Raw genomic sequence first — 26,202 nt, forward strand, 5'->3', positions numbered from 1 at the left:
TTGAAGATTATTGGCCTTGATTTATGTGATGATTTATCTGCAACATGGCTCGATTGTAGGCGCAGCCGAGAAACTGATCATATCGATTTGTAAATTCAGCTTTTGGATAAAATCTTGAAAAATTGGATGGTCATACTGTTTGTTGACTGCGAAGGCAAGGAAGCAGTTCTGTTCTGGAGACCTTGCAAAGGTGGGATGCTAAAGGAACTCTGCTCCTTTGCCCCCTCGTCCTCAACGACGTAGGCCTGCATCCTGGTCCAAGGCTCTTGTACGACCCAACCGAAAAAGAAATGATTTGATAATTGGCCTGAAAATGAATTTTCAGTTTGTCTACAGTAATTGGCAACCTTGTGAGTGTTGGCCGACGCGCCCGGAGAGCTGGTCACAGTCATGGGGACAGTGTCTATCGATCAGTATACTTTAAAGTTCGTCGTAGGGGTCGCTCTTCTTATCCTCGGGGATTCCGAAACTGGGCGCCAGCTCGTCTCTGTCTTCCTCACCTTCGTCGTAGTCCAGCATGCCCAGGCGAGCTCTCGTCGCGGTACGCAGGAACATCTCCATGTTCCGCTCGCCTGTGTGAGGGAACCGCTCACCATCGATGTAGCTGTTTCAAAACAAGAGACAGAGAGTCACAAACACGAAAGAGGAAAACAGATCAGTCCTCGCTTCTCGTTTGAAAGCGGAAGTGAGGCTCAAGTACAAGACGAAAGTGGGGTAGCCCGTGATCAGCTGCGCCTCGCAGATGCCTGAGCAAGGGGGAAAGAGCATGTGAGCGGAGAAAGTTGTTTCGAGAAGTGGAGGTGGGGCAGTACTCGCATGCTCAGGCACGGTGCAGTCGAACTTGGCCACGTTGAAATCGTTCTTGTGTTCTTCGGAGAACTGGCTCCACATGGGCGCCATTTGGTTGCAGTGCGCGCACCACGGAGCGTAACTATGTGCCGAGAGGAGGTGTTGGTAAGTCATAAGGTCTTGTGTCCAATGTCAATCAGCAGCTGGAGAATTCACGTACTATTTCACAAACCACTCGCCGCTCGAGACGGATTCGTTCCAGGTGTTGTGGGTGAGCTACGCTGCCGTGGCGAACCTTGTAGGCCCACTCCTTCCACGCCTCTGGCGTTTGCTCCTCGCCAGAGTACTTGATGCGGTCGCCTGCAGCGGTCACTCTGAAGAACTCGGGTGAGATGTGCGCTGTGTTGCGCTTTGAAGGTTTGGTAACCGTACAACATAATGACTGGGCCAGAGCGCTTGCTGATCTCGTAGTCAAGGCAGAGGTCTGTGTGCCCCACATTTCTGCCGTTCAGTGCCGGTGGCGCACAGCGAGCTTGAACTTAAGTAAGTGAAGCGTACCAGGCTCGTAATGGCAGTCCACGGCGCCCACCACAAAGTAGCCTTCGGCTTCGGCAAAGGCTTGGAAGGTTTGGACAAGCTCAGGGTCGGTGGTCTTCTTGTTACCGCTGAGTGGGGTCAGCGTGTTAGCTGCGGCATCTAAATCTACATGAGGTGTGCAGGTGCTACGTACAAGAGGATGACCCAATCCTTGCCGATGGACTCCCCAAAGTGGCGCTCGAGGTTGTCGTCGTTCAGTCGCACTAGCCTTCCGGCGCTGGCCAGGCCAACCGCGGCACACAGCACCAACAAGAGGACAAAGAGACGCTCCATCTATGCCGTAGTAGTGGTGGGGGGGGGGTATTAAACCACAACAAGTTGGTGCTTACTGGCGCCGCTGAGTGTAGCACAAGTGTGCGAAGGGTTGTCTTGCTGTGCCTGTAGGGCGGTGCCGCGTCATCACGCAGGAAAATAAGAGAGAAAACACTTTTCTTTTGTGTCCGCATCTGTTTCGTCGAATCAATCGCACGCTGTTCGTCATTTCAAGATCGATTGATTGGAGGTGATCATACCCAAGCAAGCGTCACAGGACAAGACGGCAAGAAAAGAAACGTGCGGAGAGAGCAAGAAGCTAGCTGGCAACCAGTGATGTCGCAGAGAGTGAGGAAACACTCAGGATTGCAGAAGCAAGTGTTGAGTCTGTACCGCCAATTCATGATGAGCGCGTACAAGCGACCCGAGGGGCCAGGCCGCGATTCGCTGTTGGGGCGGGTGCGCGATGAATTCAAAGAGGGAGCCAAGATGTCCCGATTCGAGGTCGATGCCATCGAACGCCGACTCGGCATGGCGCGCAAGCAGCTCAAAATGCTGAATCTGCCCGGCACCGAGACCGTGCAGAGAATAGGGCCTTAGCTAGCAGCCCATGGGCCATGTACAGAATCACTTTTGATATACAACATCTAATCATTTTTTTAAATGGAATCTGAAATCCTTTTTCTTCTGATTTCTTTTGTGAGCCAATCCAAATCCAAAACGATGAACAGAGTGATTGCATCGGAGGGGCTTGGTAGCGTGGCTGCCCGTGCCACCGGACCCAACTGGCAGCGATGGTACGCGACGCGACGCGCTTGTGCCAAATTAACCTCCGATGATTACAACAATCAAATTGTCCCCCCCCCACGCATTCCAGAGATGGTTCTTTAATTGACAGTTGTGTACTTCACGTTGATACAGGAACATCCCTATCGCCTTGGCGGCGCGTCCACAGCTGATTAACGGCAGCTGGCGGAAGCCGCTCATCTCTCGGCGGCACCTTGCCAAGCTGCGAAACGAGCACCTCGAGAATGGCCGGCCCTGGGAAGAGCCGGCGGCCAACTACTCGGTCACTAAGGTGCGCAACCCCGACAAGCCGCTGTACAAGGGGCACAAGCGCCTGCGCCCCGAGACCATTGCCAAGAGGTACACCTCCACACTTCCACGATGCTCTGCTACGCAGCTGTGGCAGTGCCGGTCGATGGAGCAACAAGGCGATTCTCACCACGTTCATTCCATTGCGCAGGCAAAAGATGATCGAGACCAAGATGAAGGAGATCCCAGCCGTGGAGAAGGCGCAGAAGAAGGTACAACTAACTGACGCGTTCGCAACCTTCACGCTTTTGGCTGATCCGCTGCCTTGTCGCACGCACGTCGGTGCAGATCAGGGACGAGTACAAGCAGAGGCCGCTCAAGGGACTCGAGTTGTTCTACGTCAAGCCGGCGAGGAAGGAGGTGGCCAAGATCAAGGCCAAGTGCAGGGGCGGCTCCGGCGGTTCCGCCCAGCCCGAAGCCGACTAATGAGCGCACGCAGCAAAGTCAACACCTCTACACAGAAGAAGAAGAAGAAGAACGACCTTTTATCGACACTCTTCCTTCTCCTGTGCTCGTCAGCACTCTTCCTTCTTGTAGAGGAACACGCTGACCGAGCCCCAGTTGACCTTGACGCGAGAGAAGCGCCGCCGTAGAACGAACGGGAGGCCCCACGCGGGCGGCACCTCCTTGGTGAAGGTTACCAGCCACCCGCCCTTCTCCAGCCCGCCACCGGCCTTGCGCGCCACCCGCTCGAATAGCTCGTCCGTGAAGCAGGTGCTCGTGACGAAGATCACCTTCTTCCTCCTCCGCTCTCCCTCTTCTTCGCCTCCTTCCGCCCAGTCCTGCTCGAGTATGTCGCCGTGGACGAAGCGTATTCGCTGCTGCTGCTGCTCCTCTCCCTTCGGCTCGAGGAGGAACACTTCCAGTTTGGCCTGCGCGATCGCGTGCAGGTCCTGCACCAGCTCGATCCCCACACTACCCACACACGAATGAGACACACGCGCGATCACGTCCAGGAGGCTCATAGGGGGAGGCGGACGCACCTCCTGTGGAAGGAGCATAGCAGGTGAGCCGCAAACACGACCCGGCCCATGCCTGAGCCCAGGTCAACGAACTCCCACTGCGTCAGGTCCTCCCCTTCGGCTTCCGCGTCAGTCTTGATCCTGCGCACGCAACAGGTCATGCCCAAGCTTGCATCGATGCAGGCGCGGGTGGCGTACGCGTGCATGACGTGGGCGAAGAGGGAGAGGTCGCACTGACCAAAGGTGAGCGACTTGGAACCGGAGTTGAAAGCCTTGTTGCTCACCTGCGCCCGAGTGCGTCAGCAACTGGAAGTGTACACGGCCATGGTTGTGCGCACCAGAGGCGTTGTGGAGGTGCTCCATAGTGCCGACCACGCAGAGTGGGCGCCTGTGAGGGCCAAACAGGATGAACGCTGCAAGGAAAAGATTGATCACAGGAAAAGGGAAGGGGGGGCGCAACCAGCAGAAACGTCAACGACACCGTTGGAGCAGCACTCGACACATCGCATGGTGCGGGCATGCCCCGTGCCGCACTCCAATGTCAGCCCCACAACGCCAGCACATGACCCCGCACCCTTCTCCATCTTCTTTTCGGTTAAAAGGCACAAAGCTGGAAGGGCCACGAGAACACAACAAGCGCCGTACGTTACAAGCAGCTGACGAGGCATGGACCTATATAGCAGGGGTGTGGTACGCTCCCCCCCCCGGTGTTAGATGGGGCAGCTCCAGAAGCTCACGTGCAACCGGCATGAACAGGGGGGTGGCTTTCTGTGCCAACAGTGCGACCTCCCCCTTGGCACGCAGCGGTCGAGGTGCTCTCGGTGCGGGTCGCACAGCATTGGCACGTCGATGACGAGGCACCTTAGGCCCACCAAGCCCCAGCCACGAACCGCCCCAGACGACCGCGTGGCCCGCTACACGGCGGCGAGCTGGGGCCAGCTGCGCCTGCTGTGGGTCGGCGCCAGTGACGCGGGCTCTCCGCTGTCTAACCTGCCGCCGGAGCTGGTGGTGATGATCGCGCGCCTCGCGGCCTGGCGCCCGCCGTGCTGGGCCGACTCACGACTTCGGTGGTGCCGGGCCAAGGCCAAGACCTCCCCCGACGGCATCGTGCGCGTGCGCTTGCAGGCGCAGTTCTGGGTAGCGAGCTTCGCGGACACCGGGCTTGCGTTCGACTACAACCACGTCACCCGGCGCTTCAAGCTCTCCGAATGGCGCAAACAAGACACCGCGGGCGCGTGGAAGGACACCACGTTGGTGGGCTTCTGGTCCGAGGCCGAATTCCTGGTGAACGCCAGCTTCGACAAGCGCTGGCGACAGTGGTTTGAGAGTATGTGCGTCGATGATTGAGGAACGTATGTACAGTGGTGTCTGAGTGAATGAAAAGGTATTCGTCACGTCTGACCTGCGAATGTAACACCCGGTGGATGGTCTCTTGACACTACTAATTCCAGGGGAGGTCGGGGTAGTAGTACTGGCCCTGGCTCTGCTGGAAACGGACGATGGCCTGTGTTGCCGCCAGCCACTCGGGCCGCAGGGCGAGGTCCTTCTCCATGCGCACGTGCTGCATGAACAGCGACTTGTCGCCGAATGCCGACCTGCAGCACGCGCATGTGGGAGGTCAAGACCGTCGTCCAGAAGACCAAGAAGAGGGAATCGAGGTGGGCTCGTACGTGTAGCAGGGGCTGCGAAGAACGAGTGAGCCGATCGGGCTGAGGGCGTCGCTGTAGGGCGTGGCTTGGGCGTGGACCTCATAAAGGACAGTGTCCGGCACCAGCGCCTGGGCGACCACCGAGAGCACTTGGGCGGTCGGGGCAGTGCCTTTCAGCTTGAGGCGGTACCCTGCCGTCGGGTGGAACACCTGATGCGATGCATACGGTCAGGTCGGTGAGAAGCTGTCAGGAGGGGATGGGTGGTGCGTCATACCAGACGAAAGGGGAAATTGGGCGACTGCACAGCTTGTCCGTTGGTAGTGAAGCTGGCGAAGTCGGACGAACCAACTTTGGGGGGGGGGAACAACGAAGATGAGTTCAAGTAGAGATACGCGGATGGCGGCGGGGAAGGCAGACGTACGCATGGAGGGGAAGGCCGAAGCGGTGGCGAACACATCTCGCACTTTGCGAACAAAGTAGGAGGCGTTGACTCCCAGCTCGGGAGGGTGGCTGGTGAGATCGTGTTCGAAGAAGTTGAAGCTGCTCTGTCCTGTGGAGACGAAGCATGGCGAATAGTGAGGAGTGAGTGATAGGGGCAGACAACACCCCGCTGCAGACATCATTCGACATACCATCCAGGGCGTAGAGACCGAAGAGGTTGGTGGCCTCCATGCCACTCCTGAGGAATTTGAGGCCAATGCCAGGCACCATGGAGGGACTGGCGGGGTCAAGGCTGGGCGGACCGCCCAGGGACAAACGAATCAGACCGCTAGGGGCCTGAGGGAGTCGAGTTGGAGCTTAACTTGTGCTGTTGTTGTGATTTCTGGGTAGGCCCGTACCCCTTGGAATAGGCCGGTGTAGTTGTGGCTCCCGTTGCTGACCCACTCGACCATCGCCACGGCTCCCTGGGCGTGCGCCAGCTTGGTGCGCGTGTATCCAGTCTTATACGGCCAAAACTTGAGCTCATTGGGCGGCATTTGGTCCCAGTCTGGAATAAAAACAAGGGATTGGTCGCGAGTTAAATTGGACACAGTCCCACGCAACACCAGGAAATCTGGGTCGCAGAAGTTTGTTGCAACGCAGATGCAATGACTATTTTGGCGGCTATTGTGCGCGCTCAAGTGATACATGTAACCACGCCCTGAGGCAAGATAAGACCAAGATAACTGATAAGGAGGGAGGGTGCATCGGGTACCTGCGGCGAAGGTGAGGTTCATGGACTCAAAGAAGAGCTCCACTACCTCCAATGTGTTGGGCCAAGGGTTCGAATCGTGGTTGGCAGCTAAAGTAGACCACAGTTGCTTCTGTTTGTCTGTTCCCCCCCCCCGATGTGATTGCCATCAGCAAGTCGGCAGAGAGGCTCTTAGGGAGGCATCGTTACCTGATGCGCTCTGGTGTTGATAGGTTGAGCCGTGAAAGCTTGGCGCTGAAGCCCAAGCTTGGGTGAAAGCACTTAGAGCGAGGCACACCACAATGACCTGCCAAATCTTACAGCAAGATAGGATGAGTGAACGATGTTGAGCCAAACAGTTGGAGGAGGCGTACAGTTGCTGCGTGTGAATGTCCGTGGTGGGGGTTCATGTTGTTGATGGTGAGGCGTCTTACGCAGCTGGAGCGAAGTGGTGTGGCGGTATGGATTCAATGAAGAAAAGGCAGTGAAGACTGGTGGTCAGATAGCATAGCAGGTATTCTGGCGAAAACCTTGCAACCAACCAGAATGCGCCTGCACCCAATAGGAGCGCCACCCATTCTTCTTCTTGTCCCTTGGTCCATAGGCCTCTCAAGAGCATCCCCGCGGCAAGCTGACCCAGAGCTCGGATCGCCGTGGCAGGTCTCCGGCTGTGCAACTTGCGACACAAGGACACCCACGATAAAGGAGATAGAGCGACGAATAGGTTCTCGTACCTGTGATCTTCGGCAAAAAGAGTCCCGTACTTGTGAAAAAGATAAAGAATGGCAGACCTCTGCAATTTGTACCACAGGCGCAAGCAAAAAGGAGATAGCCGACCGTGGGGCTCGAACCCACGACCACAAGATTAAGAGTCTTGCGCTCTACCGACTGAGCTAGGACGGCTTAGTATTAATATGCTACTCCGTTGGCCATCACACCTGAAATATAACTCCTCTCCAAATTATGCGTGGAAAACAATCCACGCCTGCATTCTTCCTGCCCCGTCGAAGATGGATAAGCCTGCGGCATTTAGGGTAAAAGATGCGACAGGTTGCTTTCCCGAAACCCGATTGCTCCAGCAGTTTCATCTATGAGCCACATTTTAAATTCAAATCTCTTTAGGCAAAACGGTGGGCGAGCTGTCCGATGCATGTGCTGACATGGTGCTGGGTCGCGGTTTGTGTGGCGTCCCCTCTTCGTACGCCCCCCCCCCCGAACCACTTATAATATTGTTCTTTCTGTGTCTGACTGCGCTGCGGCAGGGACAAGCGCTGCAGCAGGAAGCAGGCCGAGCTGATGCTGGGGCGCAACGGAAGTCTGAGCCTTGTCCCTGTACGCTCCACACTTCTCCATCGGCTCGCCATAGGCTCTGCCCCATTCCCACTCAATGAGAGTCTCCGCTCATGCAGAGAGGAGTCAACCCAGCCTATTTGAAGAGGGCCGCCGACAAAGGTACTTAGGGACCGGTTCATTCACAGACCTCCCACCTAGCTGGGTGCTCAGATTGTCGTCTTGCCAGGTGGTGAGGCCGTGATGCTGCAGAGGAACGAGAAGTACTCCCTGGAAGACGGCGACGTTTTCACCCTTGTAAGTCACCCGCACCACGCACCACGCACCACGCACGCACACACACACACAACACACACAACACACGCACACACACACAACGCCATCCGCGAGGCCATGGCCGCGAGGCCGACGCGACCAAGCTTTGTGCTCATCCAAGGCGCTTTCGTCAGGTCGCCAACTGCTACCCGTTCACGGTGTTGCGCTGCAGCCAGGAGAGACCCACGAAGGAGGCGCCGATGATAACTTCGCTCGTGGCAGCACCGAAGAGGGTCGAACCGGTGAAGGAGGGTGCGAAGCCGAGCATTGGCAACGGCAACAAGAAAGGCCAGCCAGCGAGCGAGCAGGCCAACCAAAAGAAGTGGAAGTGTGTCGAATGCACGTTCCTGAACGAGGCCTACACGACGTTCTGTGATATGTGCGAGGCCAGCAAGAAGGAGTCTCCACCTACCGCCGCACCCGCAGCTGCGGCACCCAAACCGACGCCTCCATCATCGCTTGGTACCACCCACTCTCTACCACGTGACCGGTTCCTCCTGGTTACTATTCGATTCGTTGTAATGTCGGCTCTCCAGGCACAAAGCGAAAGGCGCAAGATGATGATGAGGAAGCGGAGGATGCGCCCCGCCGCTCCGCGTCGCCCGAACGCAAAAGACCAAAAATTGATTCGGAACCAGAAGGTATGCGCGTGTCCCAGTTTGGGACCTACACGTAGTGGATCGTCTGTTGTTTGTTGGTTGTGAGCTTCTGCTGAACAATTGCTTGATGCGCGCAGATGAGCGACCGGTGTGTCCCTACGGCAAGGCGTGCTACAGGAAGAACCCGGCCCACTTCAAGGAGAACTCTCATCCGTGGCTGGAGAAGAAGACGAAGTCGATGACCACGGCGAAGAAGCCCACCGCCGTAGCCGACTACAGAGACGGACCGGCGCCCGCGAAGCCAGCCACCAAGACGGAGAAACCGCCGAAGGCCTACACGAGCGACAGCGCTGGGCCTCCCAAAGAAGACATCAAGAAGAAGAAGAAAGAGGAGGCGCCGAAGCCGTTAGAGTACGAGTCCAAGAAGCCAAGCCCCAAAATCCCCAAAGGAGGTGATTGGATGGACGAGGTACCACCACCGGCGCCGAAGAAGATCGAGAAGCCGAAGCCCGCACAGCCCTCCACGCCTGCGCCGAGCCAGAGCAGCAGCAGCGGCAGCAAGCCCTCGTTCAGCGCGCCCGCTCAATCGCAGACCACCGTTTCGCCGAGCGGCAAGAAGACCCTGAAGCTCATGTACGTTGCCACCTGCACGCGGGTGGTGCGAGTCAGCGAGTCTCATCCACTTATTGCACGTAGTCCCCCAGCCAGTCCGACCAAGGTGGCTCCCGGCGCTCGCCTTGTGCTTGACTACAACAGCGACGAAGACGTACGTGCCCGATCTGCGCCTGGCTATTGTGTGGTGTGCATTATTTCTGTAATCGTATTTACTTTATTTTATTTTATTTTATTTGAACCACCTCGCCCGTGCTTAGGAGGAGGAGGAGATAGCGCCCAAGCAAACGGGCACCAGCTCGAGTCCGCAACTCAAGCCACCACGGCCGGCCAACGTTCCAGTCAAGAAGACACCCTCCCTCCAGGTACCACCCAGCAGTGCTCAACTGGACACCTTGGCGCGGACCCCAAGCCTGATGGAGGTACTTTGGTCCACCATCGCGTGATCACAGAGTTTGGCCGCCCTGCTCTCCCAGGACGAAAGAGGCAGCACCAGCACCAGCACCAGCGTGACTGGCAAACCAAAGAGCGGCAACACCGCGAAACAACCGGCGACCGACACCACGCAGACGGTCAGCAAGGCCCTGGCCGGCTCCCTCGCGACCGCGAAAGGCAGGCCCTTCTCTCCACCCTCAATTTCGCGTTCCTCCCCCCATCCACTGGCGCGCATGCGGGCTGACCTCTCTCCCCCCGGCCACAGGAGCGAAAAGCCTGGCTTTCCCGTCGTTCGGCACCTCGATGTTGGACATGCAGCCCAAGCGGGCCGCTGCAGTGATCAGGAAGACGGCCAAGAAGTTCCTGCGTGCCAGGCCGGACAAGGACATTCGACTCGTGCTTGTGCTGGAGGGCAAGCAGGACCCCGTCCTGGTGTTCTTTGAGGAGGTACGTACCCTTCATTCGAATTCTCAGAAAACGTACGCTTATTCTGCAAACTGATCGGGGGTGATTGCGCAGAAGGGCATCCCTGATCCCCGGTTTACGGTGGCTACGACGCCAATAACTAAGCTGGATAACGTTTCTCTTTCCTCTGCGTGCGTCGCTCTCACCCTTCGTCGAACAGGCTAGCGAGAAGGCAAAATGCTCATTCTTGCGCGCACTTTTCTGATCGTCACTAGATTTCTGGCCACGGAGACGGATTGGCGGCTGCGAGGCGGTGGAACGGTGTCCAACCGGTAAGCAACTTTGCACCTGAGCTTCGGCTGTTCTGTCTCTCCAGGCTGTGTCACTCACTCGCTCACTACAATCACTCACCACTCACTCACTCACTCGCTCGCTCGCTCGCTCATTCACACTACAACCGCGCCCTTAGCATGGTGCATGAAGTCGCGGGTCCAAGCCTCATGCAAGGTGCTCACCGCCATGAGGTGATTTTCGGTCGATCGGCATTGACTGACGCGTCACTCTTTCATTCACTTCATCGCACAGAGACCAAGAAGCTGTATAGTACCGCCTCGGAGTGCGGTCAGGTCTATCCCGTGCCCCTGCCCGCCGATTCGCCTCTATATTCGCAGCAAGTACGCGCCACTTCCCCCTGTTAACTGTATGCCGCCTTTTGTGCTGCGCGCTGATGGGTTGGTTGTTTTCCCCTCTATCAAGGGAGTGCGTGCGGTAGTACATTGTCGGCCGCCCAACATGAACCCGGCCAAGCCCGACTGCTTGAACGACGAGAAGGTACGTGCCCTGCATACCAATCAACCAACCCACATATCATTCATCACCCGCACCTCTCTCTCTCTCTCTTTTGTACTCTGGTTCATCGCTCATCTTCCTCTTTCATTTTTTATATGGTTGGCCGCGTGAAGGAGGGCAAGCGCCTGCTCAAGGAGACCTACAAGCGCCTCTTCCAATTTTTTGGTGCCACCCTTGACCTTTTGTAGACGCACGTGCGGCCAGCCAAGGAATAGATAACTCTCTTCTGCCCAACACCCAGATGGCCCCAAGCAAGGCGGAAGGAATAGTTTACTCTTCAGCTTTGTTATTCACACGCAGGCTGGAGTTCGGCTGCTTCTATTTGACGGTGGCCTTGGAGCGGATCTTGTCGCGCACGTCGGCCAGTTCGAGATCGTCGACGCCGGCGGCCTCCACCCTCACAGGCATGCCCACCCACTGCTCGACCATCCGCTCGACGCCCTTGGAGAACATGGAGGCCGTCATGCGCTGCTTGATCGAGGGTCCGTGCGAGGGCGCCCACAGGATGAAGACCAGGCGCGACCGGGTGACGTTGTCGGAGTGGGCCGTCCACGGCACCTGGGCGAGGGCCATGCGGCACTGGTCGCGGGGCAGGCTCGCCACCAGCTGGTCCCAGGTAGACGGCACCCGCTGATGATGGTCATCGGCCTTATCGTCGCCGAGCGTGGAGAGGATGTCGATGGCGAGCGTCGATTCCGAGCCCTCGACGAACTTGAGCACGCAGAAGGGCACCACGTCGTCGCCGCTGGCCGAGTTGGCGTTGAGGTCTTGGCGGCGGCTGATGGCCAGGACGGCCTGGCGCACGTCGTCGGTGACGCGCGCAGCTCCGGATCCGGACACGATCGAGGTCATGATTGTTGTAGTTGTGGTGGTGAGCTGAGCTCGGTTGTTTGTTTGCGGCTGAGTGGATTGTTGATGTGTTTGGTACCCCCGGCCATCGCAAGCATTTAGGCACGCCATGTTCAAGGAACCCCCCCCCAAACTCGTACCAGAAGCGGCTGTTCGAAGAATGCAAGCCCGCAATTCACGGAATTTGTCCCACAAAATATTTGGAGACACACTTCCAGAGGAGTGATTTCGCACAAGCAAGGGCCGGTTAGCTTAGTTGGTAGAGCGTGGTGCTAATAACGCCAAGGTCGTGGGTTCGATCCCCATACTGGCCATTCTTTTTACCTCGCCAGACAGCACACTTTCAGTTTTGGCCTTTTCTTCTCCACAAGCGCCGTGATGGAGGAAGGTAAGACAGCACCTAGTGGATTTTTCCCCTCTAAGAAGGACCAAAAATGGCGGCAGCGGCCTGCTGGAGGTGCTTTTCTGCCTCTTCGTACATCCTGCCGCGTAACAATGAATACACGAGCACGCCAACATGCTACTTTGTGCGACCCCCCCCCCCATTTCTCACCTTGACGTTGGTGGTGTGTGCAGCGGTGCAGGTTCACTTCCTGGGCACGTCGTCAGGAGTGCCCACCGCGACCCGCAACGTAACGTCACAGTGCATTCGCTTCCCCAGCGATCGCCTGTGGCTGCTTGACTGCGGTAATGTACCGCCTGTCCGCTCTCCACCGCTGCGCTCCTTGCTTTACACCGAGCGATGACCGGTTTTGGCACGATATACCAGGTGAGGGCACACAGCTGCGCTTCATCCATCACGGCCTCACCTTTGAGAAGATCGACAAGATATTCATCACCCATCTGCACGGGGTGCGCGCTGCGTCTCGCCCTCTCTCTCCATCTCCCTCGTGCGGCCGGCGCACAATCACTTACGTACGGGTCTTTGTTACGCCACAGGACCATTGCTACGGTATTTTCGGACTTCTGATGATGCTGGCGATGAAGGGCGGCAAGCGACAATCGGACGTCGATGGCGGCAAGGTCCCGTTCGAGGTCGTCGGCCCGAAGGGTAAGCTCTGGCTCCCGACTCCCCAAGACGCAAGAGTTTGTTTGCTGACGTGTTTGGCGCAATTGCGGTGCAAATTGCCACTTTGCGCAGGCATCAGGGCGATGATCGAGGGCGTGTTCGCCCACTCGCAGTCGTTTCTTAACTTCCCCATCGTCTATACGGAGCTGGACGAGGGCCAACCGCACGACTTGGGCGTGAAAGATGGTACTGGACGCCCAATTCTTGCGGTTTGCCCTCCCTCCTCCGTGATCGGCCGCAAACTGACACAACGCCAGACGGATGGCATGTGTGGGCCTACCCGCTGACCCATCGAGTTCCATGCTTCGGCTACGTATTCAAGGTACTACGTTACCCCTGGTCAAGCTCTGGTTCAAGGCGTATGGCGAGTGTTTGCCGTTGAAGGTGTTGATTTCTGAAGCGCGAACGATCGCAGGAACCAGCGGAAAAGGGTACGTTCGACGCCCCGACTGCCACCTCGATGGGAGCGAAGGGACCACAGATCGGGCAGCTGGCCAAGGGCGGGAGCGTCACACTGGCCGATGGCCGCGTCATTTCGCACGCGGACTGCCTCGTACTCTTCCCTCCCTTTTCCGCCCTTCTCATTGCCCTGATTCTGCTCCCCGCTGTCAGCTCAGCCATGCGTGAGCCATGTGTGAATACAGCGACCAGGCAAAGAGGGCCGCTGCCTGGTCTTGCTTGGGGATACGCACAACTCCGACAGCATAGACGAGGCGGCCAAGGGTTCGTTACCGATATTTGGATCGCACTTGCTTGCATATGTGGTGGAGAGAGAGCTTACACAGTTCCGGCTCCACGGTGCAGGCTGCGATCTGCTGGTACACGAGGCGACATTCGACGCCACCATGGAGGAGCGGGCGAGGGACACTGGACACTCCACCACGTACGCCACCCTCGGTCTCATTCCGTTACACACACACACACACACACACACACGATGTTCCTGACCCGCTGCGCGGTACAGCGTGATGGCGGGACAGTTTGCCGCACGTGTACAGGCCAAACGGTTGGTCATCACACACTTCAGCTCCAGGTCACCTTCTCCCCGTGGAGTCCTTGCTTGTTCTTCCCCGGCCCGCAGGTGATAGACCGCTCACATGGACCATCATGGTGCAGATACGAACAGCCGTGGAACGAGGAGAAGGTGCCGTCCATCGAGGAGCTGCTGGAGGAGACCCGCGCCCAGTGCCCCGACATAGCCGCGGCGGAGAACGTCTTCGCCGCGCACGACTACTGGTGGATCGATCTTCCCAAGAAGACGTGAGCTTGACTGTTCTCGAGCTCACCGTCTTCCTCTCGCGTCGCGTGTGTGCTCAGGCAACCGCGCGTTCTCTCGCAACCGTCTGTCTCGTTACCCGCTCGCCCGAGCTTACTCACATTCCTGACTCAAGCGGTGCTCGTACAGCGCTTTTTCCAAGAATTTGAAGTATTTCATTTACTGTGTGGCAACGGGGCAGAAGTCCCCTCGTTACCGTGGCTGTGCGAGGGGCGCAAACAACGGGCGTTCGTTGGGCGTTTCATTTTCCGTGTGTTTCCCTTGTGTGTGCATTCGAGGCCGCGAGACTACGCGCGCAGGTGGATACCGTTGTTTGGTGCGGGCTCCTTTGCCCCCCCCCCCCAATAACGTTCACCACCTCGCCTTTCGGTTGCCATTCGTAGAAGAGAGGAAGCAGAACCCATCACCATCGCTATCACCGACCCATCGAAGAACAAACAATCAAGGAGGAGGAGAACGAAGGAGAGAAGAACGAAGGAATAATTATTAGTTATTATAAATATTATAAATATTTATCCCGGACTCAAACCAACGACCACGACAACAGCAGCTGCGGACCCGATTGATAAAGACAGACAACGAAGGAAGGAAGGATGGCCCACAGAGAATACACACTGGTGGTGATGGGCGCGGGTGGCGTCGGCAAGAGCGCCGTTACTGTACAGGTACGTTTCGTTCGTCTTCGGCCGGTATCCAGCCAAAAATCTTCTTCGTCTTCTTTCTCATCTTCTTCATCTCCCGAGACCCTGTGGTCATCTCTCATCGCTCATCAGCTTCTTCTCATCGCAACGTTGGTCAATCTTTGGGCGGTGATCTGACATTCAATTTTGCTCCATTCATTTCCAGTTCGCACATGGAAAGTTCCTCACGCGCTACGACCCCACCATCGAGGACTCCTACCGGTACCTTCACCCTCCCTCACCCTTTACCATCTTGCCCCCCCCTCAAATCTCCCTTCGTTCTCTTTCTCTTCGCGTTCGTTCTTTTTTTCTGTGGACACACGTGAGACGAAACCAGACCACCGCCCATTCGTGCGCTATAATTGTTTTGTTTTGAGCAAATGAAAACGTTTGACTCTTATGCGTCGTGTTGCAAACCATCGGCGGGCTTGTTCTTTTGTTGTGGAGGTTGCCTGCTGCTAACGCGAACACAACAACAACAACAACAACAGGAAACAGCTCGAGGTGGACGGCGTGGCGTGCACGCTGGACATTATGGACACGGCCGGTCAGGAGGAGTACACAGCGCTGGTCGACCAGTTCATGAAGAACGGCCACGGTTTCGTGTTGGTCTACTCCATCACCTCCCCGACCACCTTCAAGCTCATCAACGACCTCCACACACGGATTCAGCGGTACTTACCCACCACCACCACCACCGCGACGACGATGACGACGCTGGGCTTACCGAGCGTGGAATGGTTGGTTTGGTGGTTGACTGTGCACAGGGTACATGGGATGGAGATGCCGATGGTGCTGATCGCGAACAAGTGCGATCTGGAGGACCAGCGGGAGGTGCCCAAGGAGAAGGGCGAGCAGTGGGCCAAGGACCGCCACTGCCCGTTCTTCGAGGTGTCGGCCAAGACCAACCACAACGTCAACGAGTGCTTCATCGCCGTTGTCAAGGAGATCAACAGCTGGCGAGATGCCCACCCGGACAAGGCCGCCAAGGTGGAGCCCGCCAAGAAGAAGAAATGCTCCCTCTTTTAGGTGGCCTGCCGAGATGACGCCATGGCACTCACCCCGTCTGAGTGAGCGGCACCACAAGCACGCACCGTTCTTTTCTCTTGCGTTTTATTGGTAGTGATTAATACACAATGTACATTTACCTCCAACCCGCACTAAGTGAGATGTAACATTGTGTGCGGTGGCCGCAGGAACGTTGTCAATTTCAATTTCTGGCGCACTTGGGCCAAAAAGAAAAGGTAGATGTCGCCCCGCCCAGATTTGAACTGGGGTCCCAGGTACCAGAAACCTATATGCTGCCAACTACACCATGAGGCGGACTTGTATCACCACCTGTGCTAGTTGCGTTCTGGCTCTCCTGTTGCCGCACCCAGGTTCTGGCGTTATTTTACCTCCCGTTCTGCTCCTCATGAGGAGAAGCCTCTGGTGTTGCGAGCTTTGGGAGTGTAAACGTTCGTCCAAATTACAATTATCCTCTTACGATGCATACGGGGCCGGTTAGCTTAGTTGGTAGAGCGTGGTGCTAATAACGCCAAGGTCGTGGGTTCGATCCCCATACTGGCCATTCTTTTTTCCTCGCCCATTGTTGCTCGCCTTCTCGAGTAGACAGTGACCGCAGGCACGAGAGGAACGTGTAAAGCCCAGCTAGCGCGTGAACACAAGGATGGTATTTCAATGAACCCCAAGCTGGGATGCACCTTCTGCCGAGCTCTTTCAAACCCCTTTCCTGCGCCCTGGGCTCTCCCTGTCCACACCGTGTGTCGCACGACTGCTACTTGCCGCTCTTCACGCGGCTGGAGCATTTTATTGTTGACTCTCCTTGTCCCCGGTCTGGTCGTCTGGGAAGAAGGCGCGGTTCATGGTGAGGGTGAATTGCTTCATGGCGGCCTCGACCTGGCGCAGCTTGGCTGTCTGCTTTGTGGCACAGCCTCGCGCGCCCGGTCGCGCTGCTCCTTGACTTCATCAAGTTCGGCTTTTGTTGCATCCAACTCGGCCTTCGCTCGCTCGAGGGCATCCCGCAGCGCCGCGCACCCCTCCTCGCGCGGTTCGGGTGAAAATAGTATCACCCGAAAGACTTTCTAGTTATGCGCTGCGGTGGTGTACTCAAACTTGCACAAGTTGCTGGCAATGCAGGGTAGCTGTGGTTCAAGATGCATCTTTGGGCCGCGTGATGTTGTGTGGTGGCGGTCTCTTTGCTCAAAACCTGGCACCGACGTGAGTCGATTGCTTGATTGATCGGCCTCTCAGAGTACGGTGATGTTGTGTTCCTCCTGCAGGTTGGTGCGCACGGTCTTCTCGATGCGGTGGATGAACTCGTAGTGGGTCTTCTGCTGCTGGAACTGCTGGTAGTACACCTCCTTGCCCAGCGTGCGACGGCAGTAGACCGCCCCGTTGTTGTCCCGCATCAACACCTGTGGTGGGTGGGCGGGTGGGTGGTGGAGGCTAAGCAACCATCTGGAGCGGTTCGAGTAGCTGGGTGGGTTGTGTACCTGGGACACGGAGGGGTCCTTCATGAACATGTTGTGGGCCTTGGCCGTCATCTGCAGGAAGCTTCGGTCCACCTCCTTCTGGGCCGTCGGCGCCGTGCCCTATTCATTTCAAATGAGGCCGAGCACTCAGCACAGGCCATGGGTGTGGAAGGGCAGAGTGGAGAGAAGGAGCACCTTGGCCATGCATGTGAGCTTCTCGTATGTGAGGAAGTTGTACTGCTTGGGCCCGTTGTCCACGGGCTGGCGTTGAACGTGTGGTGAAGAAGAGTGAGACCACTTGAACCCAATAAATCAATAAATGAATAAATAAATCAATAAGAAGGGCGAGCGTCGTACGCTGGCGGGCTTTTTGACGCAAACGGCGTGGGCTAACCGGCGGGTCGGAGGGCTGGACTTGCAGGCGCGGGCAAAGTTCTGCTCCATCGAGAGGAGCTCCGAAAAGCACAGTTTCTGGCCGTTGCAGTCGCAATGAGGGAGGACGCAACAACGTACGCGCGCGCGCGCGCGCACACACACACACACACACGCACACACGCATACACACACACAACCACAACCGCAACCACAAACAAACACACAAGAATATAAGGCGTACGATGGAGTTCGTGTGGCGCGTATCGTACAGGGCGGACTGGTTCATCACGACAGCGAGCGATATGTGCTGCAGGCAAATGATGTAGAGACCCACATATTCGCCGTCCTCGTGCTCCTTCGTCATCACCTAACACATCAACAACCAACCAACCAACCACCAACAATGACGACGACGATAAAGAGTTGTCAGACGAAGCGTGTCACCAGAGTAGCGGCCGCCGCGACCGCAGAAGAAGAGGAAGAAGTACCTCAGGGAGCCGAACGGCGCGCTGGGTCGGAATGCTGGAGGAAGACGAGGCGCGCTGGCCGCCCTTGTCGCCGGGACCCGGTGAGGCGTTTCCGCTGCCGCCGCCGGGCGGGGCGCTGCTCGACGAGGGCGGAGCTGAGCTGCGGGCCGGCTCCGTGTCGCGGTTCTTGCGCAGGCCGTGGAGGGCCTCCTTGGACATGAAGGGGTGGTGCGAGGAACGCTCGGCATCGTCGATGTGCTGGACTCGCTTCCCTGTGTCCCTTCGCCTCGAACTCGCCTTCTGGAAGTCAGTATATGGATATATATAATATTGGAATATATGCATGTAAGGTATGTATTGAAAATTAGAACGTTGAGAAATGTTAAAAAAAAGCAAGAAGCAGGGGTGGTTACCATGATCACCACCAGATTGAGAATCCAACGAGTTGTGTCGACATCCAGGTGTGTGCAGAGGACACTGCAGTAAAGAAGAGAGAGAGAGAGGGATCAGCGCGCACACCCAGGCACCGAATTTAGAGCGTCGCATGACAGAGTAGATCGTCGGCCGCGAACATGTGGTGTGTGGGGTAAGCTGGTGGATGGGTGGGTGGGTGTGGAACCTCTTGTCCCAGAACAGGACCCCGCCAAGGTTGAGCGGGTTGGCCTTGATGTCGTTCAGCAGCTGCGAGGCCGTCAGGAAGTAGCGATACGTGTTTCCTCGCTGCAGCCGCAGTAAGTAAACGCATAAGCGTCAGCTGTGTGTCGCGTGTGTCGTGTGTGTCGTGTGTGTCGTGTGTCGGCGGTGCGCACGCCAGGCAGCTCGGTGTAGGGCAGAGGATCGAAGGCGCGCATGATGTTCTTCTGAAGAGACTGCAGGAGCGGGATCAGCAGCGATCCCATCTCCCTAAACTTCTGCTGCAGCTCGCGACGTGAGCTGTTCTTGTATTGCTGCGACACAAATAAATGTTTGCAGAGTAACACACCCACCACACAACACACACAACACACACACACACGAGAAGAGTGAGCACAACCACAATCACGATCTTTGAGGGAGGGCTGTGGCGGCAAAGCCCGCACCTCGAACACATCGGCGAAGGAGCCGTTGTAGAAGCGGAAGGCGCGGTAGAGCGCTTCCAGCTGATACGCCAGCGTGGCGTCCTCCTCGCCCATCGCGCTGCTCGTGAGCACCTGCGACACGTCATCATCAGCATCCGCATCATCACCATCATGAAGAGGAGGAGGAGGAGGAGGATGAAGAGGAGCAGCACCAGGGTGATCTTGCCGGGGAGGGACTTGAAGGCGATCTTGGTGCGCTTGAGGGTCACGACGTCGACGGGCTTGTTGGTGAACTTGCTGGCGAAGGCGATCATGGCGGAGCAGGCGCCCTGCAGGAAGAGCTTGCTGTCGCGGGGCACCTCCTCGGGGTAGAAGTAGAGCAAGATGTCGTCGGCCTCGGCTGTCTCATCTTCGTGGTGCGCGTCGTAGAAGAAGAAGCAGCCGCGCTCGATGAAATCCTCGGGCCGCACGGGGGTGCCGCCCATCAGATTCTGGCTCGAATTGGAGAAGCCGCCATCGGTGAATGAAGATGAGGAGAGGAGGGGCGGTGGGCCGGTAGCAAGCGGAAGGAGGCTGTCCCTACGCTCTAAGCTGGGCTGGGAATGCGAATTCGAGTTCATATCTCACTCCCTCCACAGCCAAGCCTTGAATGAAGATTGGTTCCTGAAATGCAGGAAGAGTGCAAGGCCCTTGTTGAGAATGAGCTTCTGCGCGCAAGCGTTGCTTATTTAGCCCAATTTTTGATTTTGATTTTTGTCCGTATTTTCTTGAACGGACTATTTATTTGAATCAGTGATGATGGAGGTCCATCCCGGAGGAGCAACGAGCAAGGAATCGCGAGTCGTTTACATCACACGACATGGCATGCGCCTCGATTGGGTGAAGCCTGATTGGCATCTTGAGAAAGGTTGGCACGTACACGCATCTTTCTTTTTTTCTAAAGCAACAGATTTTATCAGTTTGCATTGCTTGATGGCGCCATACCGTGAATCATGAACAGGGGAGAAGCCGTGTGACTCGCCGCTGTCGGAAGACGGACTGCAGCAGGCCCGGGAGCTGGGCCAGCGCCTGGCCGACGTCGACCTGGACTTCATCTTCTCGTCACCCTTCCTCCGATGCGTGCAGACGGCGGACGCCGTTGCGGCGGCCCAGCAGCAGCGGCGCCTACGTGGAACTCAACAACAACAACGCGGACGTGGTGGTGGTGCCAGCGACTATGATGATGATGGCGAGACAGCGGTGCCTATCTACATCGAGCATGCCCTGGGCGAGTGGGAAGACGGCAAACGGATCAGCCCACGAACGACGGCCGAGCTGAAGGCTATATTCCCTCGCATCGATGACGAGGCCTACACGAGCGTCGTTCCACCGCACCCGGCCGGTTACGATGATAGCGCCGGCGGTGGTGGTGCTCGCCTGGGCGAGACGGTGCACGAGCTGCATCGACGATGCGAGCGGTTCGTCGATTTCGTGAACGGGCACGAGGTGTTTGGGGCCGAGGGCAAGCGCATCCTGTTCGTGGGCCACGCGGCGTCGACGATCGCCTTCTACCGCGCGTGGGTGCAGGACCGCACGGCCGACTTCTTTCCGGCGACGTGCTCGCTGAGCAAGCTCGTGCTCCTCGGTGGCGACAACCATGAGGGCGAAAGTAAGAACGATGAGGACTCGACCGCCGACGATGACACATCGCCATCACCAGCTTCATCATTGTTGTCACCGCAACAGCGAAGGAGCCCCACGAGCCGCTGGCGGACAGAACTGAGTGGAGACTGCTCACACCTCTCCAGCGGACAGCAGAGGCCGTGGCGCTTCTCCGAGCACCACGACCAGGAGCTGGCCTTGGCCACCGCCAACCAATAAAAAGAAAGCAAACTCACTCCAATTAACAAGCAGCGAACGTTGGTGCTTGCGCCAGTTGCGCTGCACGAAAAACTGGGGTGTTGCAATGTAATGTTTAGCCCCACCGAGAATCGAACTCGGGTCACGTGAACCAAAATCACGCATGCTGCCAACTACACCATGGAGCTTGAGCTGAGGGTACACAAGCAGGGCAGCGTGGATAATGGAGCTCTAAAATTGATCATTTCAGTGTTCAAAAAGATGTTGGGTGGCTGCTGTAAACAAACACACCCACAGGTACATCTACTGCCATACCCCTTGGTACACCTACTGCCATACCCCTTGCTGCCATTCCAGTGCACTCAACAAGCTTGTAGTACATTCAAGGAGGACCTTATTGATTATTCTTGGGAGTAACAAGACGAGGCAAAGGCGGCGTGGAGTGTGAGGTCTGCACCACATGCAGGCCATAGAGGTGGGGAGCTCCGGGCGCTGGAACCACTTGTGGTGGTATTCTCTTCCTCTTCACTGCTGGCTGGGGGCATGCTGGAGGGGCGGGGGCGGAGGGATGCCCTCGATGGACGTGTCCTTGGAGAGGTCGTCGAGCTTCCTCTTGGTGCCCACGTTGAGGTTGAGGTGCGGCGCAACGGCGCCGTATGGCGAAGGGTGCGGCTGGTGCTGCTGGGACGGATGCTGGGCCTGGTGCTGCGGCGCGTGTGGCTGGTGCTGCGAGGGGACATGACCGCCCGTGGCCACGTGCGCGAGCTGCAGGGGCTCAGCCTCCAGCTCGGAGACGTGGCCCATGTCGGGGAGATTGACCAGCGAGCCCGGGGGCAGGTGGTGCATGGAGTGCTGGGTGTGCTGGTGCATGGGGTGCTGGTGCTGATGCTGGTGAAGGTGCTGGAGGGGCTGGTGCTGATGCTGCTGGTGCTGCTGGATTGACTGGAGCTGCGGATGCTGCTGGTGTTGCTGGTGCTGGGCGTGTTGGTGGTGGGCGAGCTGAGGCTGGTGCTGAGGATGCGGGAGGTGCTGTTGGTGGGGGTGAGTGGAGAGTGGTGCGTGCGCGGGCAGTGGTGAGGGGGTGATGTGGTGATGGGTGGGGAGAGGAGGCAGAGGCGCCGCTCTGCTGTCGATGCCGTTCGTGTGCATCACCGAGTAGGTGGTCTCCTCGGGCTCGGCTCGGGGCTCCTCCTCAGGGGGCGCCGCGGCCTTTCTCCTTTCGGCGGCCTCCTTCTGCTCCTGCATGAGCACCGCTAGCCGATCCTTGAGATTCTCGAACATCTTGGCGTGCACGGCCTTGCCCCTCAGCGCTTCCTCGGCTTCCTCGAGCGAGAACCACTTCCTGAGCCTGTCTTCTTCCTCCCATTTGTCGAGCTCTTGTGTGATCTGCACACGCAGCAACGGAAGACAGAGTGTGTGAGGCCATGGCGCCATGAAGAGAACCAGAGGAGTGAATGGCATACGTCGAGCATAAAGATGGAGGTCTTTGTGCGCTTGTCCTGGTTGGTCCACACACCGAGCGGGCGCTCGGGCTCGCGCAGTCGGCCCACGACACCGGACTTCTCTCTGGTCTCCCGCATGGCGGCCTCTGCTGCGATCTCTCCCGGGTCGATGTTGCCCCTGATCACCGTCCAGCGGTCCTGCGTGGTTTTGCTCGACGCCAGAAGCACTTCGGCGTAGGTGCCTATCGCGGGAGGGTGGTAAGGAATGGGCGTACGGAGAGGGGGAGGAGGGGAGGGGCGGTGTACCGTCGTTGTGGAAGCGTACGGGGAAGGTGCCTGACTTGAGGCGGTAGCCCTTCTCGTCGCAGACGTAAGGGTGCGTCCTTCGCTTCTTCTTGGGCGGCAGATTGCCCAGCAGCGAGTCAAGCTTTCCCTGCTATTCGATAACGGGACAAGGGTTACCACCGAATTGACTGCCACCCTTTGACCATCAGAGCGATTCGTAATTTGAGGAGGGGTGTGGCGTTAACGCTGAGAATGTCAGGTACGCAGGGGGGGGGAGGGTGAATCGTCTTTGTATAGTAACACATGCGATCTTACCTCTTCCATCGGTGGCTGCATGAAATCGGCAGGAGAAACAATGGATTTATAGAATCGCTACACACAGATCGCTGGCCGACTGCAGATGTGCCGCTGGGTGTCGACTGAACCAAACAACGGACATGTCGACAATTTCTTCTAAACTTTTCCTTTGCTGCCCACATTTCCTTGTCACGAAGCTCTCGCTCACGGGGAAGACGGGCGAGTATCGCTTGACACCGATGCCGCAAACGGCAAGCGTCAAGTTGGTGGCAGGTGAAGGAACGTGCACGCGACGCTTGCGCCTGGCGGTGGACGCAGATGAAAGACACACGAAACACAAGCAGAAGCACCGCATCGACATATTGAGGAATTAGAAGTATGTGAATTCTTTTTAACCTCACATACCAGAAATGTTTTGAACAAAAAAGGACAAAAATTCGAAGGTTTTGCCCTGTTCGGCTAGGGGAGCTTCGAGCGCAGCGTTCGTCACCTCTCGACACAAGACACGTTGGGCAGAGGACAACAACAAACCCAACATTTCTTTCACCACCGCCGAGGCCTCGAAGACACAGACCACCACACACGACCATGTCGCTGCTATCCATCAGGGAAGGGGAGTCTGGCAACCACCACCATCACCACAACAAAGCCAAGAAGGAACCGAGCTCCAGCAAGGCGCTTCTCTTTGAGAAGGTCAAGGAAGCCGAAGAACGGCTCGTCCGTTCCGGGTGCGCCTGCTCCTCCCTCCCTCCTCCCCCTGGGCCTTCTGTTTCTGTTTCATCTTTGTTTGTTCTCTTACGTGCGGGCCGTTTTCTGATGCTCCGGGGCTCGCGCACACAGGAGTGACGCCGTCGAAGAGAGCCTGGTCATCATCAGCCCGCACGGGCTCAACCCCAAGGTCAAGCGCTTGGTGCTCAAGCCCTACTGCCTCACGATCCTCGTACTTGCCCTACCCCCAACAACTTTTATTTATTTATTCTTTATTTTATTTCCAACTTATTATTCGCAAAATTAACAGGTGTGATTTTACTTTGTGGTGTGTAGGGCTACAAGACCGGTAAGTTCAACCGGCAGTGGCCGCTGGAGGACATTGTCAAGGTCAAGCGTCATGCCATCAACCATAACTGCTTCACCGTCACCTGCCTGGTACCGGCTCTCTTCCTCTTCTTCTTCTTCTTCCGCAGCTCGTCGCGGCGTAGAACGAAACTTCTTCTGACCCGCCGTGTATGATGCAGGAGCGAAAGAAGAAGAAGATCAAGAACCAGCGGTACAGCTTCGAGGTCAAGAGCGAGATCGAGTGCTGGCGCTGGATCGAGGTGCTCACGGCCGCCACGTCGGCCGTGCTCAACGAGCAGAACAAGTCGTCGGCCGGCAGCCAGCTGAACCCCAGCGACAGCGGCACGCTAAAGCGCAGCCGCTCGACGTCGGCTCCGCCCGCCATGGCGCCACCGCTCATGCGCGGCCAGTCGCTGAACGCCAAGACGGCCGAGACGGACGAGGACGAGGACGAAGAGAACGATCCCTACGCCGACGAGCAGTCGGACGACGACGAAGACGACAGCAGGCCGATGTACCACCACCACCACGGTGCGGCGCAGCACAAGGAGAAGGATATGGAGCCGGCTCAGCGGAAGGGGCTCCATTCGGTCGCGTTTGCGGCCGACGCTCAGCAGAAGGACAACTGGGCGCACTTCCAGCCCAGCGGCGCGAGCATCACGCCACCGGGCACGCCGATGAGGAATGTTAACTATGCTGCGCCCGCCACGGTCACCTTCAACCCCTTCGCTCCGGCCTCGGGCCAGCAGCCCGCTCAGCCCATCAGCCCCTACGCGGCCCACCAGGTCCAGGCCCAGCAACAGTCGCAGCCGCAGCTTCAACAGCAACATTCGCAGCCTCAGCTCCAGCAGCAACACTCGCAGCCGCAGCTTCAGCAGCTTCCGCCCATGCAGCCCATGAACCACCAGCAGGCCTTCCACATACAGCAACAGCAGCAGCACCTCCAGCAGCAGCAGCAGGCGTCGCACAGCTTCCCGTACTCGCCGGTCGCTCAGTCGCTCGCATCGCCTCCCTCCTCGCTGAACCACATGTCGCCGCCGTCCTCCAGCGCTGCCGCGCAGCACAAGGCTGCCGACGCTCCCAAGAGCGCGTCCGCTGTCTACATCACCACCATGTCGCCGCCTGCTCATGTACGTTGTCATTCGCGCCACAATGGACGCCTGAAGATCAGAGCTCACACCGATTCGCTCTCTTTCGTCTGTGCAGATGCGCATCGTGCAAGATCTCGGACTCCTGAGCGCCACCGGCAGCGCGGCCGCGCCCACGAACCCGACCCAGTGCGGCGCGCAGGTCGAAGCCGCGCTTCAGGCCGCCAGGCAGGAGCTCTCCCTGAGGGCTGCCTCGCGAGGGGCCAACGCAGTCTTCCAAACTTCGTACGTCACACGACACACAAGAGCAACATAGAGCGACGATCGCGCAAATTGACTCCTTTCCGCACACGTACACAGATTCAGCACTGCGTTCCATCAGTGGGGCGTGACGGTCCTCGCCTGCGGCACGGCGTGCGTGGCCACCATGGTCACCAACTGAGGGAATGGCCAGACGATCAGACCGTCCCAGTTCCAATTTGTTGCGATCCTTCCATCATGTAGATAATAGTCATCCCTTACAACAAGGAGAGCTCAGTCTGAGACAGAGCTTCTTGTGCACACAACCATCAATCACCAACCATAAGAACATGCTGTTGCCACCAAACACAACGAGCTTTAGGTACCGACATGCTTGGCGTGGACAACATTCCGCAGATGGATGAAGGAATTTCGGAAAGCTCATCGTTGCGTCCCTCAGCAGACAGAAAAGGGCCTCAGTAGTGCCAAGCTGTTTAGCTCGCTGGCGTGCTTCAACGGCTCAGTGTTTCCTTGATCCTGTCGCGTTCGCTGTTGCACGCCCGTTGTCACACCACACCCGTCATTCTCTGCTCAGGTACGCACATCTCGAGATTTTGTACGAACCCGATTATTTCTTCATTTTCCAAAGCATGATTTCAGGCTACTTAGGCGCAGGCTCCTCCAGGG

The 26,202-nt window shown here is 57.4% G+C and overlaps 14 protein-coding genes across 14 annotated transcripts; 8 read left to right on the forward strand and 6 right to left on the reverse strand.

Moving 5' to 3' along the window:
- Positions 1 to 420: 420 nt before the first annotated feature.
- On the reverse strand, positions 421 to 1,659 carry ACA1_069020 (thioredoxin domain containing protein; the record flags this gene model as incomplete). Its single annotated transcript, XM_004352794.1, is given in 7 exon segments — positions 421 to 604; positions 701 to 746; positions 813 to 931; positions 1,010 to 1,065; positions 1,085 to 1,149; positions 1,348 to 1,454; positions 1,520 to 1,659. The coding sequence occupies 7 exon segments, from the start codon at positions 1,657 to 1,659 to the stop codon at positions 421 to 423; spliced, it is 717 nt and encodes a 238-aa protein (XP_004352846.1).
- Positions 1,660 to 1,974: 315 nt separating this feature from the next.
- ACA1_069030 (uncharacterized protein) lies at positions 1,975 to 2,238 on the forward strand (the record flags this gene model as incomplete). Its single annotated transcript, XM_004352795.1, has 1 exon — positions 1,975 to 2,238. One exon carries the CDS (start codon positions 1,975 to 1,977, stop codon positions 2,236 to 2,238), a length of 264 nt encoding a protein of 87 aa, XP_004352847.1.
- Positions 2,239 to 2,361: 123 nt separating this feature from the next.
- On the forward strand, positions 2,362 to 3,159 carry ACA1_069040 (uncharacterized protein; the record flags this gene model as incomplete). Its single annotated transcript, XM_004352796.1, has 4 exons — positions 2,362 to 2,435; positions 2,560 to 2,784; positions 2,822 to 2,945; positions 3,022 to 3,159. 4 exons carry the CDS (start codon positions 2,362 to 2,364, stop codon positions 3,157 to 3,159), a joined length of 561 nt encoding a protein of 186 aa, XP_004352848.1.
- Positions 3,160 to 3,248: 89 nt separating this feature from the next.
- Positions 3,249 to 4,279, reverse strand: ACA1_069050 (uncharacterized protein; the record flags this gene model as incomplete). Its single annotated transcript, XM_004352797.1, has 5 exons — positions 3,249 to 3,648; positions 3,717 to 3,836; positions 3,894 to 3,979; positions 4,034 to 4,083; positions 4,177 to 4,279. The coding sequence occupies 5 exons, from the start codon at positions 4,277 to 4,279 to the stop codon at positions 3,249 to 3,251; spliced, it is 759 nt and encodes a 252-aa protein (XP_004352849.1).
- Positions 4,280 to 4,544: 265 nt separating this feature from the next.
- ACA1_069060 (uncharacterized protein) lies at positions 4,545 to 5,042 on the forward strand (the record flags this gene model as incomplete). Its single annotated transcript, XM_004352798.1, is given in 2 exon segments — positions 4,545 to 4,802; positions 4,821 to 5,042. The coding sequence occupies 2 exon segments, from the start codon at positions 4,545 to 4,547 to the stop codon at positions 5,040 to 5,042; spliced, it is 480 nt and encodes a 159-aa protein (XP_004352850.1).
- A 94-nt stretch (positions 5,043 to 5,136) lies between these two features.
- On the reverse strand, positions 5,137 to 6,321 carry ACA1_069070 (uncharacterized protein; the record flags this gene model as incomplete). The annotated part of the gene is made up of 6 exons (XM_004352799.1): positions 5,137 to 5,290; positions 5,366 to 5,553; positions 5,619 to 5,692; positions 5,766 to 5,894; positions 5,977 to 6,121; positions 6,184 to 6,321. The coding sequence occupies 6 exons, from the start codon at positions 6,319 to 6,321 to the stop codon at positions 5,137 to 5,139; spliced, it is 828 nt and encodes a 275-aa protein (XP_004352851.1).
- Positions 6,322 to 7,675: 1,354 nt separating this feature from the next.
- ACA1_069080 (uncharacterized protein) lies at positions 7,676 to 11,208 on the forward strand (the record flags this gene model as incomplete). Its single annotated transcript, XM_004352800.1, has 16 exons — positions 7,676 to 7,713; positions 7,778 to 7,847; positions 7,925 to 7,967; positions 8,035 to 8,102; positions 8,255 to 8,582; positions 8,657 to 8,761; positions 8,857 to 9,352; positions 9,428 to 9,485; positions 9,592 to 9,696; positions 9,784 to 9,973; positions 10,032 to 10,213; positions 10,286 to 10,345; positions 10,447 to 10,492; positions 10,757 to 10,845; positions 10,928 to 11,002; positions 11,134 to 11,208. 16 exons carry the CDS (start codon positions 7,676 to 7,678, stop codon positions 11,206 to 11,208), a joined length of 2,028 nt encoding a protein of 675 aa, XP_004352852.1.
- Positions 11,209 to 11,338: 130 nt separating this feature from the next.
- On the reverse strand, positions 11,339 to 11,872 carry ACA1_069090 (uncharacterized protein; the record flags this gene model as incomplete). The annotated part of the gene is made up of 1 exon (XM_004352801.1): positions 11,339 to 11,872. The coding sequence occupies one exon, from the start codon at positions 11,870 to 11,872 to the stop codon at positions 11,339 to 11,341; it is 534 nt and encodes a 177-aa protein (XP_004352853.1).
- A 431-nt stretch (positions 11,873 to 12,303) lies between these two features.
- On the forward strand, positions 12,304 to 14,202 carry ACA1_069100 (ribonuclease z, putative; the record flags this gene model as incomplete). Its single annotated transcript, XM_004352802.1, has 10 exons — positions 12,304 to 12,396; positions 12,454 to 12,561; positions 12,653 to 12,721; positions 12,809 to 12,920; positions 13,011 to 13,124; positions 13,196 to 13,260; positions 13,354 to 13,491; positions 13,583 to 13,661; positions 13,743 to 13,821; positions 14,055 to 14,202. 10 exons carry the CDS (start codon positions 12,304 to 12,306, stop codon positions 14,200 to 14,202), a joined length of 1,005 nt encoding a protein of 334 aa, XP_004352854.1.
- Positions 14,203 to 14,807: 605 nt separating this feature from the next.
- Positions 14,808 to 15,923, forward strand: ACA1_069110 (Ras small GTPbinding protein; the record flags this gene model as incomplete). The annotated part of the gene is made up of 4 exons (XM_004352803.1): positions 14,808 to 14,879; positions 15,061 to 15,116; positions 15,386 to 15,568; positions 15,662 to 15,923. 4 exons carry the CDS (start codon positions 14,808 to 14,810, stop codon positions 15,921 to 15,923), a joined length of 573 nt encoding a protein of 190 aa, XP_004352855.1.
- A 1,220-nt stretch (positions 15,924 to 17,143) lies between these two features.
- Positions 17,144 to 19,382, reverse strand: ACA1_069120 (uncharacterized protein; the record flags this gene model as incomplete). The annotated part of the gene is made up of 10 exons (XM_004352804.1): positions 17,144 to 17,311; positions 17,390 to 17,488; positions 17,564 to 17,629; positions 17,726 to 17,839; positions 17,985 to 18,110; positions 18,232 to 18,507; positions 18,624 to 18,687; positions 18,830 to 18,930; positions 19,020 to 19,157; positions 19,290 to 19,382. 10 exons carry the CDS (start codon positions 19,380 to 19,382, stop codon positions 17,144 to 17,146), a joined length of 1,245 nt encoding a protein of 414 aa, XP_004352856.1.
- Positions 19,383 to 20,063: 681 nt separating this feature from the next.
- Positions 20,064 to 21,128, forward strand: ACA1_069130 (phosphoglycerate mutase family domain containing protein; the record flags this gene model as incomplete). Its single annotated transcript, XM_004352805.1, has 2 exons — positions 20,064 to 20,175; positions 20,269 to 21,128. The coding sequence occupies 2 exons, from the start codon at positions 20,064 to 20,066 to the stop codon at positions 21,126 to 21,128; spliced, it is 972 nt and encodes a 323-aa protein (XP_004352857.1).
- A 504-nt stretch (positions 21,129 to 21,632) lies between these two features.
- Positions 21,633 to 23,158, reverse strand: ACA1_069140 (NUDIX family hydrolase, putative; the record flags this gene model as incomplete). The annotated part of the gene is made up of 4 exons (XM_004352806.1): positions 21,633 to 22,493; positions 22,571 to 22,791; positions 22,856 to 22,982; positions 23,150 to 23,158. 4 exons carry the CDS (start codon positions 23,156 to 23,158, stop codon positions 21,633 to 21,635), a joined length of 1,218 nt encoding a protein of 405 aa, XP_004352858.1.
- Positions 23,159 to 23,719: 561 nt separating this feature from the next.
- Positions 23,720 to 25,717, forward strand: ACA1_069150 (PH domain containing protein; the record flags this gene model as incomplete). Its single annotated transcript, XM_004352807.1, has 6 exons — positions 23,720 to 23,859; positions 23,972 to 24,071; positions 24,176 to 24,277; positions 24,367 to 25,317; positions 25,394 to 25,560; positions 25,636 to 25,717. 6 exons carry the CDS (start codon positions 23,720 to 23,722, stop codon positions 25,715 to 25,717), a joined length of 1,542 nt encoding a protein of 513 aa, XP_004352859.1.
- Positions 25,718 to 26,202: the final 485 nt, after the last annotated feature.

Source organism: Acanthamoeba castellanii (genome assembly GCF_000313135.1).
Source record: "Acanthamoeba castellanii str. Neff unplaced genomic scaffold scf7180000084603, whole genome shotgun sequence".
Classification (NCBI taxonomy): domain Eukaryota; phylum Discosea; order Longamoebia; family Acanthamoebidae; genus Acanthamoeba; species Acanthamoeba castellanii.